At 52.1% G+C, this 12,791-nt stretch overlaps 1 protein-coding gene across 2 annotated transcripts in view; it reads right to left on the reverse strand.

Annotated features, from left to right (window-relative positions):
• The window catches only part of EDA (ectodysplasin A), an 88,790-nt gene that overhangs the window by 34,822 nt on the left and 41,177 nt on the right, over positions 1-12,791 (reverse strand). For both annotated transcript variants that reach the window (XM_054169723.1, XM_054169722.1), the window contains exon 2: positions 390-495. In XM_054169723.1, the coding sequence (XP_054025698.1) occupies positions 390-495 (106 nt within the window). The remainder of the gene's footprint in view (positions 1-389; positions 496-12,791) is intronic.

Raw genomic sequence — 12,791 nt, forward strand, 5'->3', positions numbered from 1 at the left:
TCTTCTCTCATTTCAAACCATTGCCCCTCAAACTGCTGCTGCAGGCCCTCGCAAACAGTCTCTCTCCATCCTTCCTGTAGTCCCCTTCAGGCACTGGAAAGCTGCTACTAGGTCTCCCTGGAGCCTGCTCTTCTCCAGGCTGAACAACCCCAGCTCCCTCAGCCTGTCCTTGTAGCAGAGCTGCTCCAACCCCCTGATCATTCCCCTCTCCATATGAAATGGAGCTGTGCTCTGCTGCAGTAGAAAAGCAGGGGAGCTCTTTGAGGAGGCAGCTCTCATGTCCCAGGGTAGCTGGACAATTGTGGAAAGAGAGCACTGGAAATGAAGTTCCTCAGGCTGGCCTCAGCTTGCTGCCCGGGGCACGGCAGCCAGGGACAGGCAGGACTCACCCTCCGGCCCTTCGCTGCCTTTACTCCTCTTATTGCGACGGACCCTGCGGCCTTCTTCTCCAGCGTGCAGCTTATCTTCAGGGTGGAAGAAGTTCAGCAAGGCCAGCTGGAAGAAAGAGGACAAGGTTAAGTATCTTTGGCAAGGGTGGCTTAGCCTGAACACCAAACCCTCTCCATCAGGGATAGCTGAGCCAAGGAGGAGAGCCGAGAGAGACGCGAGATGTGCAGGCGATCCCAAGAGGCACTTTGAGGAGCTGGTGCCCTGGGAAGCCGTCGAGGGCTTTGGAACACTCAACATGAAGGGTTTGGCCAGGGAACAGCATCTGCTGGGACATGAAAGGCTGCAGGGAGAGGGAGGCAGGAGGCATCAGGGGAGATCTATAGCTGGAAAGAAAAGCCCTGAACTCCAAAGCGATCGTTTCTAATCCTCTACAAGACTTGCTCAATCCTGGAGCTCTTTCACCACCATTACTCACTGCCAGTAAGTTCTTCCTCTCTCAAGCTCCCTCCTGCAAGCCTCATTAGCTACTGAGATTCAAAGGTCTTCAGGGACCTTTAAACCCAATTCAGTAACACCACAGAAATTAACACTTTAAACCTAGAGCATCTTTAGGACAGGACTCGTGCCAGGAGGCAGAAAAATTTATGCAGCGACCTCTGGTTCATGATACCTTTCTTTTTTTTGCTGCATTAAAAGCTCTTTGGCAGTTAGTTGTTAAACCAATTTCCCTGCCCTGAAACGGCACTTTCAGCTTAGAAATTTCAGCAGCCCTCCTGGCTAGCCCAGGGCAGGGCAGCTCACCACCAAAAGCTTTCCCCCCACCTATTTCCAAGCTCCTAAACCCAGCAATTTCACGAGAGATTAATCAGGAGCCAAGCACCTTGTTCCCCGGCCTCCAGCCAGGGCTGCTCTGACCAGGATGGGCTCTGCTGTCTGCTGATGAATCCCCACCGCAGTTATTTAAGTGGGAAACAGACACACAAGGCAAACACAGCCTAAAAGGAGACCCAAAAGGCCTCGGAAAAGCAGCACCACAAGGTATCAAGTGCCTCATTGTCCGGAGAACAAAACCTGTGACATCAAAAGCAACTTTGAAATAGCAGAGGAGAATGAAGTGCTGTGAATTGCCAGTTAAGAGAGTGGCTCTTCAAGGTAGGGGCCATAAAAGTCCCTATCAAAAGTGACCATCACCAAAGACCTCTTTTTGCCTTTGGCACGCCCCAGGGCTCTCCCCTTCCCTCACCCACCTGCTGGTCTCCTGCCCCAATGCACACACTCTTAGAACTGTTTTAGCTGCAAAAAGATCTTTAACACCATAAGTCCAACCAAAAGCCCAGTACAGCCAAGCCAGCACTAAACCACAGAGTCCTAGCATGGTGGGGTTGGAAGGCACCTCTGGGGATCATCTAATCTGCAGGCTGCCCAGCATTGCAACATCCAGGTGGGCTGGGAATCTCTCCAGAGAAGGAGACTCCACAACCTCTCTGGGCAGCCTGCTCCAGGGATCCAGCAGCCTCACAGCAGAGAAGCTTCTCCTCCTGTTCAGATGGAACCTCCTGGGTTCCAGTTTGTGCACATTGCCCCTTGCCCTGTTGCTGGGCACCACTGACAAGAGTCTGGCCCCATTCTCTTGCCCCCTGCCCTTTAGCTATGGATCAGCATTGAGAAGATGCCCTTTTCTCCAGGTTCAACAGCCCCAGGTCTCTCAGCCTTTCCTCCTCAGAGAGATGCTTCAGGCCCCTCAGCATCTTTGTAGCTTCTGTGGGACTTTCTCCAATAGTTCCCAGTCCCACTTGAACTGGGGAGCCCAGAACTGGACCCAGTACACCAGAAGTGCCCTCACTAGGGCAGAGCAGAGGGGTAGGAGAACTGCCCTTGACCTGCTGGCCACACTTTTCTTAATGCCCCCCAGGAGACCACCATCCTTCTTTGCCATGAGGGCACATTGCTGGCTCCCATGTCAATGAAGGCCAAATTTCTCTTGGATGACTCAAGGGCTCCCTTGTTCCAGGGGCCACAGCTGTGGGGGAGGTTTGGGGGGTGCTCGGCCATAGGGTCAGCCCATGAAGAGCTGAGCTGTCTGTCTGGGGACTGAGGACTTGCACAGCTGTGCTGGTCAGAAGAGCAAGTTACTCTTTTTCCATTCACCAAGCCCTGAGCTATGATTAACAGATTCACTTGCAGCTCTTGGACTCTGCAGCTTATGGTCTGGACACAACAGGGTCCATGTTGCTGTTAACCTCCCCTACTCCCTGTTATTTGCTGTGGTCACGAGGAGGGAAAGCAGAACGAGCAGATGTTTGCCACCCATCTAGCAAATAAGATGCAGACACCCAGACAGATGCAGAAGGAGAAATAACCTTCAGTGAAATGCTGCTGGCTGGACACTAGCACAGCTTTTCAACAGGAAAACCTCTGGAAGCAACACTCCACATGCCTGAAAACCAGCCAGAGCACCCAGGGTGGCTTCAGAGGGCTCCCTGCTTACATGGGGAGCACAGGATGGGGGGTGGGCAGGGATCTTGGTCAACCCACTGTGGCCATTCTCTTCCCAGCATTTTCAAACCACACTGGAATATTTTGGACTGTGGCACCCCAGGCCTTCTAGGGAGGTCTAAAATACATCACTGTTCTGGTGCAGTTTGACTGAAACTCCTCATCCTCAAATCCATGGAGAATGGATTCTCTCAGCCCCTGCACCTGCAGGGCAGAAGAGGTTATTCTTCCCCTGTACTCAGCACTGGTCAGGCCACACCTTGAGTCCTGTGTCCAGTTCTGGGCTCCTCAGTTCAAGAGAGAGGTTGAGTTGCTGGAAGGTGTCCAGAGAAGGGCAACAAAGCTGGGGAGGGCTCTGGAGCACAGCCCTGTGAGGAGAGGCTGAGGGAGCTGGGGTTGCTTAGCCTGCAGAAGAGGAGGCTCAGGGAAGACCTTATTGCTCTCTACAACTGCCTGAAGGGAGGTTGTAGCCAGGTGGGGGTTGGTCTCTTCTCCCAGGCAAGCAGCACCAGAACAAGAGGACACAGCCTCAAGCTGTGCCAGGGGAGGTTCAGGCTGGATGTTAGGAAGAAGTTCTTTACAGAGAGAGAGTGGCCATTGGAATGGGCTGCTCAGGGAGGTCTTCAAGAACAGCCTGGAGGAGGCACTCAGTGCCATGGTCTGATTGACTGGCTAGGGCTGGGTGATAGCTTGGACTGGATGATCTGGGAGGTCTCTTCCAACCTGGTCGATTCTATGATTCTATTTGTGAGGAGGCCCAGCCAGCACCACAAATCAAGCCCTGTTTTCTCTGAAGAGTAGGCAAGGGGGGCAGAAAAGCTTGGAGCAAGCCCTGTTTCCCTCCTCCCCTCACCCTAAAGCCTTCAAATCACCTTAATTTTAGAAACACCACGTAAACCCATCCCGACTTTTCCTCGTCAAGAGAATCGCTCTAGGATGCAAAAAGGTCAAACACCACAAGAGGACAAATCCCAGGGGAAGCCACAGCTGAAAATAACTCCTGAAACAATAGCAGCAGCAGGGCTGGCCAGAGCCAATCCATTCTACCTTGCTTGCTCCCAGCAAAATAACACACAAAGGCAGGCACACAAAGCTCCTCTCTGCAGCTGCAGGCAGAACTCGCCCTGAAAGTGCAGGAGAAAACCGCTCTGGGATGTCAAGGGAGCACAGAGGGAGCCACCAGATCCACACAGCCTGCAATGGTGCAGAAACTCAGCTGCTCTGGAAGGATGGAGCCTCCACACACTGCAGAAGTGGGAATAAAGAGATGTGGCTGTGCACACGACACAGGAAACCAGCATGGAAGGGGCTGGAAAGGACCTCTGGAGATTATCCAGTCCAACCTCCCTGCTGGAGCAGGGTCACCCACAGCAGGCTGCCCAGGATCATGTGTCCAGGTGGGTTTGGCATCTCTCCAGAAGGGAGTCCATAACCTCTCTGGGCAGCCTGGGTCAGGGCTCTGGCAATCTCACAGCAAAGAAGTTTTTCCCCACGTCAGGTGCCAGGCTCTTTTCAGTGGTGCCCAGTAACAGGACAAGGAACAACTGGTACAGGCTAGAACACAGGAATCATAGAATCAGTAAGGTTGGAAAAGACCTCAGAGATCATCAAGTCCAACTTATCACCCAACACCTCATGACTAACTAAACCATGGCTCCAAGTGCCACATCCAATCCCCTCTTGAACACCTCCAGGGACGGTGACTCCCTGGGCAGCACATTCCAATGGCCGATCTTTCCTTCTGTGAAGAACTTTCTCCTCACCTCCAGCCTAAACCTCCCCTGGCACAGCTTGAGACTATGTCCTCTTGTTCTGGTGCTGGCTGCCTGGGAGAAGAGACCAACCCCCACCTGGCTACAACCTCCCTTCAGGGAGTTGTGGAGAGCAGTAAGGTCTCCCCTGAGGTTCCACCTCAGTATCAGGAGACACTTCTTATGGCAATAGAATGACAGAGCCCTGGGGCAGGCTGCCTCTGTAGTTTCAAACCCCACCTTGATGTGCTCCTGTGTGACCTGCCCCAGGTGGCCCTGCTTTGGCTGGGGGTTGGACTGGATGAGCTCTGGAGGACCCTTCCAACCCCTACCATTCTGAGAGCACTTGGAAGATCAAGAGCAGGACTAATCTCCACGGAGACATTCTTTGCAGGCAGTGCTGCTGTTTTCCTGGTGCTCTGAAGGTTCAGCCCTCAGAGGTTACAGTTCAGAGCAGCAGCTACTTGAACATCAGCCCCATTGTCCTCCACCAGGAATCTGCCTCTGGTCACACGTGGTGCGAAAACACCACCACCAAAAAGGAGCAGATGATTTTCAACAGGCTAAAAAAGCAGCTTGGGGAACAGCTTGGCTTTATGAAGGGGGAAAAAAAAAAGCCCCAAACTCATTCAACACGTTTTATAGGTCTTGCTTTTGTCATCATTGCTTTTGCCTCATAAAAATCCAACAGCAAACAGTTCCCATCACACCACGATGGGGATTTACAGATGCCAAGCCGCAAGACAAGGCACCCTCCTCAACACACAACTCTTCTACCACTGGCCAGAATGTGGTCATGGAGAGAGGAGAGAGGACACTTCCTCTGTCCTAGAAATCTTATCACCCATCTTGTTGCCCAAACTCTGGTGTTTTCAGCCCAGCTCAGCTGCATGCATCCACTCCAGGGTCTGGAGGGGGTTACACACCATCCTCTGCAAACCCCTCCCTCCACCAGCTTTTATCTTGTGAGAAAGCTCAAGTTTCCTCTCCTTCAAGACTGCCCTGAACTCCTCTCATCCCTATTGCTTCACCTCTCTCATCACTCCCTGTCATACCCCCTCCCCATGCCCTCGCTCTCACCAGCTGCTCACCCTCAAGTCCAAGGTCCCAAAGGCAGCCACCATCAGCTTTCAGTTGATACCAAGCCCAGGACAAGCCCCCTCACCCTGATCTTCTCCCCAGGATCCTCACAGAGGCTGTTAGACCCAACTGTGATCTTCAACAGCTTTTTCCACCCAAAGCTACGAGGCAAAGCAATTCTATCATCTAGGGAATAAAAGCACCAGCAGCTTATCCAAAGCCAAGTGGAAGTTAGGGTTGATGGAGGGACTGAGCAATGCCTCTAGGCAGAAGCTGTAACAGCAGAGCCAGCTCCATCCCAGGACTCATGAGGAGCTTCAGAACAAATGACAGCCATTAGAAACCAGAAATTACCTTGGTCTCACAGAAAAATCACAGAATGGTGGCAACACAGAGCCATAGGATGCTTTGGCTTGGAAGGGACCTCCAAAGCTCATCCAGTCCAACTCCCCCTGCAGTCAGCAGGGACATCCTCTACTAGAGCAGGCTGCCCAGAGCCCTGTTGAGCATCACCTTAAATACTCAAGGGCAGGGCCCCATCCATGTCCCTGGGCAACCTGTTCCAAGTGCTCCACCACCCTCCTGGTGCAGAACTTGCTCCTAACATCCAAAGAAGGTGGCCCAGGCAATGCCATGGACCAGGGGCACTGCACTAGCTGTGTCCAGTAGAGAAAAATGCCCACCTCAGCAAACCTACAGCCCTTAACAGGCCCCCACTGCTTTTAAAGCAGCAGGCTGGAGATGCTTTCAATCTGCTGAGCATTTCTGCCCCTGGCTTGAGAAGCCTTTCCACAGAGGACTGCGCAATTCTCATTTTCAGAAGGCCAGTGTGAGCCACCCTCCAGGGTCTTCTAGGCACTGTGGTAACAGAACTCCATTAGAGAACAATAAAAGAGGAGGGAGCATATTTTCCTAAGCTTTTATTGGTATTTTAGCTTCATCACCCAGGAAAGCCACTGCAGTTTTCAGCACAGAGCACTAAATGTGACACCCACTTATCGGTTCAAGCCTCACTACAAAGCGAGGAACACAGGGAACTCATCAGGGAATCACAGAATCAGTTTGGTTGGAAGAGACCTCTGAGATCATCAGGTCCAACTCTTAATCCAGCACGGCCAGGCCACCACTGAACCATGGCCCTCAGCACCACATCCACAAACTGGACGTTAGGAACAAGTTCTTTGTCATGAGCGTAGTGGAACGCTGGAACAGGTTGCTCAGCGAGGTGGCTGGGGCCCTATCCCTAGAGGTATTCAAGGTGAGGCTCAACAGGGCTCTGGGCAACCTGATCTAGTTGAGGATGTCCCTGCTGACTGCAGTGGGAGTTGGACTAGATGACCTTTGGAGGCCCCTTCCAACCCAAAGCATCCTATGGGTCCGTGCTGCCACCACTGCAGGCAGACACCCCCTCAGCAGGGCATGCCCGGAGCGCGGCACACAGCACGGGCTGAGCTTTCCCACCCCTTACACCTGTAAAGAGGAAGCTACAAAACACAACCCAGATGTGAGGTAGAGTGAGGTCAAGGCCAAGCTGAACACCACCTATGAAGACACCTGCAGGAAAGTGTTTAATGGTAGGAAGAGATTCCTGCTGCAGGCTTCCCAGCTGGGGCAGAGCAGAGCTGCAGGATTTTGCTGGGAGCACACCACTTAAACTGTTGGAAAGTATCAATGTCAGGGCAAGGTGAGGAACTTAAATCAGTTCCTTTTGTCTCCTGAGATCAGGTTTAGCTGTGAACCAGCTCCAGACAGAGATCTGCTGCCTAGCAGCATGGATTCTCAGGTTTGCACATTTTAATCAGTCTTCATAGCCTGTTTCAGCCCCATTTTCAGCCAGCTGGGCTATGTCCCCCTCCATATGGGGGACATGGTTTCTTCTCCTGCATACCAACAGCAATTCTTCTCTTCACTGAGCTTTATCAAAGCAGTTGTGCACAGATAAAAAGCACTGAGCAGGCTTGCTGCAGGGGGAAACCCTCTAAGCTGAAGGGACTCACTGTTAGCCATGTTGTTTGCTTTTGCCTCTTTCTCCATCTGGACCTTTCCTCATGCTTTCTCCTGACCTGGATCTTCTCCAGTACCACCAGGACAGCATGAAGTCAACAGCAGAATAATGCTGCTTAAAACAAAATATCTCCTGAAATCAGCTGCTGCCTCAGCAAAGAGCTTCAGGGCTCTGCTGCTCCACTTGGAGCACCTCCTGTGGACAGAAAGACCTGGGTTCCCTCCAGCCTGCAAAGGTTTGCCTTCAACCACCCTTGGGGCTCCTCCTTTGGAGGAAGTTTCTTTCCACTGTGTGTGAAAATGTTTTGCAGACTACCTGGCATGTCCTCTTCTGCATGACAAAACCACTGACCTCATCCTGCCTCCACAACCAATACAACAGGAACCACCATGAGACAAAGAGATGCTTCCCAGAAGATGCCATTGGGTCACTCTCCCCTGACTGTGCTTCTCTCCACACAACCACAGAATGGGCTGGGCTGGAAGGGACCTCCATAAGCCATCTAGTCAAACCCCCTCTGCAGGTAGCAAGGGCACCCTCAACTGGATCAGGTTGCCCAGAGCCCTGTAGGGAGGCTGTAGCCAGGTGGGGGTTGGTCTCTTCTCCCAGGCAAGCAGCACCAGAACAAGAGGACACAGTCTCAAGCTGTGCCAGGGGAGGTTTAGGCTGGATGTTAGGAAGAAGTTCTTCATAGAAAGAGAGATTAACCATGGGAATGTGCTGCCCAGGGATGTGGTGGAGTCACCATCCCTGGAGGTGTTTAGGAAGAGAGTGGATGGGGTGCTTGGTGCCATGGTTTAGTTGCTTAGATGGTGCTGGGTGAGAGGTTGGACTTGATGATCTCAAAGTTCTTTTCCAACCTAGTCTATTCTATTCTATTCTATCAAGGCTCACCTTGCATATCCCCAGGGATGGGGCCTCAACTACATCCCTGAGCAACCTATTCCAGTGTTCCACCACCCTCGTGGTGCAGAACTTGTTCCTAGCATTCAGTCTAAATCTTCTCTTCTCCTGTTTGAAGCCACTGCCCCTCATCCTGTCACTACAAGCCTTCCACCCAATGCCTTCAACTTGCAGACATTTCCTGTGAGACAGGAGCACCAAAGTCCCAACATCTGAGAGAGCTGAGGAGAGCTTCTTGAACAGGCATCTCTGTTTTGAAGGCTATCTCCAAAGCAGAGACACACTCAGGGTGATAAATCACACAAGCATAGCATGGTTGGGATTGGGAGAGACCTCTGAAGATCATCCAGTCCCAGCCCCCTGCCAAAGCAGGGCCACCCAGAGCAGGTTGCTCAAGGGGGCATTCAGGCAGGTTTAGAACCTCTCCAGAGAAGGAGACTCCACAACCTCTGTGGGCAGCCTGCTCCAGCGCTCCAGCACCCTCACACCAAAGAAGCCGAGCCACCTCTTCTTGCCAGAAGTGAGTGACCAGCAGAAGAGACACAACCAGATGGTGTTCTGGAGCTTTCCACTGAGAGCACAGCTGCAACACCTGAACTTCGGATGCTCTCCAGTCCCCTGGCATTTCTCCTTTTATCTCTTGAACCGCTACATAAAGCCACAGCTCGGAGCAAAGAGGCAGGCCTGGATTCACTCACTGAGGTGATTCCTCCAGTAGAAGGTTACAGGAGAACATCTGTCAGACACTGGAACTGGAGCACTTAACTCTGCCTTTGCTAGGAGACCTTTTCTTTGGGAATCTTGAAAAATCTTCACCATTTGGGAATCTTTCCTCGCTATAAACCCTTCAGATAAAACTTTTACAACTGCTTCTCCTTGCTCCATAACAAAACAAAGCTAAACTGTGCTCTTCCTTCCAGCACAAGGGCTTGAAAAATCCTCTTTGCTACAGCTGGATGCTAAAATTGACCTTCAGCTATGATTAATTTTTATGACATTTCACTGGATAGAGAAGGACAGAAGGGAAGGAAACAGGAGGAGGGAATCAAGTAGTCCAAATCAAACAGCATTACCATGAAAAGACAAACAAGTCACAGAAGCACAGAATGGTGGGGGCTGGAAGGAGCCTCTGGAGATGATCTAATTCAACCCCCTCTCAGCTAAAGCAGGGTCATCACCCACAGCAGCTTGCCCAGGATCACAATGTCCAGGCAGGTTTAGAATCTCTCCAGAGAAGGAGACTCCACAACCTCTCTGGGCAGCCTGCTCCAGGGATCCAGCAGCCTCACAGCAGAGAAGCTTTTCCTCCTGTTCAGATGGAACCTCCTGGGTTCCAGTTTGTGCGTGTCGCCCCTTGTCCTGTTGCTGGGCACCACTGACAAGAGTCTGGCCTCATCCTCTTGCCCTTTAGCTATTGATCAGCATTGATCAGATCCCCTCTCTGTCTTCTCCAGGCTAAACAGCCCCAGGGCTCTCAGCCTTTCTTTCTCAGAGAGGTATTTCAGTTCCCTCAGCATCTTTGTAGCTTCTGCTGGACTCTCTCCAGTAGTTTCTTGTCTCTGCTACTGGGGAGCCCTGCACTGGACTCAATACTCCAGATGTGGCCTCACTAGGGCAGAGTATAGGAGGAGGAGAACCTTCCTCAATGTGCTGGCCACAGTTTTCTTAATGCACCTCAGAACACCATCAGCCTTCCTAGCCAATGCAAAGGTAAGACCACTGTAAGTGTAACACCCATGAAATAACACAGCCAAAAAAGAGGGAAAAATCCACTACAGCACAGAACCATGGCTGGAAAAGACCATCTAAGATCAGCCAGTCCAACCACTGACCTAACACCACCATGGCCACATTCAGCAATGCAATCCAGTCACTTCCTGTGCATTTCATTGTTTCCACGCTTGAGTCCTCCATGGAAAAGCCTGAAACTCACAAATTGATCAATCAATTGTCCACCTTTTCCTTCCATGCAAGTGGAACAACCCTAATCACAGGGGCTGGACACCACAGCATGCTGGGATCTTCTGAGCCAGCACATCAGACCAGCAGCAAGTGCAACCAACCACATCCAATCCAACTTTGGACTTGAAAGGCTTTTATCAAGCTGCCTGTGTAGACAGTGGTGGTTTTCAGGTTGAACCCCAACGCTGCACAGTGTTGTGGTGGGAGATGGTGGCTGCCAGTTTAATCCCATAAAAAAAGCTTATCCATTCAAATAAATTATGCTTTGCTGCCTAATTAACCAGATCCACTGCAATTAATGTCAAAAGGGGACCATGACCTCATACAAACAGGATTAAGAGCTCTCAAAGGCTCATTTGGTTGCAGGGCACAGCGATGCAAACAAGTCACCGCAAGGCAGAGCCAGGCGTGGTGCCGCAGCACTGCCAGCAGTGCTCCCTCTGCACAGGAACTGCCAAACACTGGAGCCCAGTAAGGAAAGTGGAGCAAATTGAGACTTGAGGGAAGCCATAAGACACAGCATGGAAACAGGAGAAAGAGAGAGTGTCCCCTCAAGCTTCCAGAAAGCAGGAGGCACCGGGGTGCTGCTCAGCACGTGGCACTCGGGAAGCAAGTTACAGCATCCCAGCATGGAGGGGTTCTAAGGGACCTCTGGAGATCATCTAGCCCAGGGTCACCCACAGGATCATGTCCAGGCAGGTTTATTATCTCTCCACTGGAGAAGACTCCACAGCCTCTCTAGGCAGCCTGCTCCAGCAGCCTCAAAAGCAAGAAGTTTTCCCTCCTCTTCAGGTGGAGCCTCCTGGGTTCCAGTTTGTGCCTGTTGCCCCTTGTCCTGTCACTGGGCACCACTGACAAGAGTCTGGTCCTATCCTCTTGCCCCCTGCCCTTTAGATATCAATAAGCATTGATCAGATCCCCTCTTAGTCTTCTCCATTACTGAGAGGCTGCCTCCAGATAAAAGCTGCCCTTGCCAAATACTGAAATGCTGCTGCTGTTTGGGTCCTTCCTGGCTTGACTTCCCCTCAGCCTTAGGAGCTGTGTCCCCTGGAAGTGGAGTCACCAGAAACACAGCCCCCACCCTAACCACCACTACAAGGATGTAAAACCCACCCACAGCACTCCACTTAGGGCTCCTTCAAGCAGCAAACCCTATGGCAGCCTGACTGCATCAGCTGGCTGTGCCACCTCCTTGCCCTTCACAACTTCAGACACTGGAACAGCTTGCCCAGGGAGGCTGTTGATGCCCCCTCCCTGGGAGGTGTTTAAGGCCAGGTTGGATGAGGCCTTGAGCAACCAGGGCTAGCAGGAGGTGTCCTTGCCTGTGGCAGGGGGCTTGGAACTAGAGGATCTTTGAGGTCCCATTCTATGAATCTGTGAACTTGCCCTGCCCCATGTTCTTGGAGGAGCTCAAGAAGCAAGAGGTGGCACAGAGGACAACAGGAAAATTCAGAGTGACTTCCCTTCAGTAGCTCTGATGGCTCTCCAGAGGCTGGTTCTACCCAGGGGGACTTCAGACCCCAGCATTTCACCTGCAGTGGCAAACGGAGCTGGTGGTGCCTGGCTGAGCCAAACGGCACACACCGTCCGGAGCGGCAGAAACGGGAACTTGAGGACAGGAGCTGGGAGGAATTCAGGGATCTGGACTTTCCATAAGCCACTATCTCACACAGTTGGTCCTGAAGGCAGCAACGTGCACATCCCCAGCTGTCTCCTAGACTGAGCTTCGGGGCTGCCAAATAGCCCAGCTCCACTTGCTGCAGCGAGGACCAGACAGGCTCATAATCAAAACAACATTCTGCTGTTGCTCTCTGCATGGAGGCAGGAGAGCTGCTTTGAAAGGCAATGAAACACACCGAGGTGCCCCACGGCCCGAGGAGCCACGCACCAAGTGTGGCCCAGCACCAGCAAGTGCGCTTTGAAACCTAACTGAGGAGACGCTGCTGGAAGCTTGTCCAAAGGAGGGCATGGAAGCTGGTGAAGGGTCGAGAGCACAGCCCTGAGGCTGAGGGAGTTGGGGTTCTTTAGCCTAGAGGAGGCTGAAGGGAGACCTCACTCTCTACAGTGCCCTGGAAGGAGGTTGGAGCCAGGTGTGGGATGGTCTCTTCTCCCAAAGAACAAGCAAGAGGACAAGAGGAAATGGCCATGAGTTGTGCCAGGGGAAGTTTAGGCTGGACACGAGGAACAATTTCTTTCCTAAAAGG

The sequence above is a fragment of the Dryobates pubescens genome, chromosome 18 (genome assembly GCF_014839835.1).
Source record: "Dryobates pubescens isolate bDryPub1 chromosome 18, bDryPub1.pri, whole genome shotgun sequence".
In the NCBI taxonomy this organism is placed as follows: Eukaryota; Metazoa; Chordata; class Aves; order Piciformes; family Picidae; genus Dryobates; species Dryobates pubescens.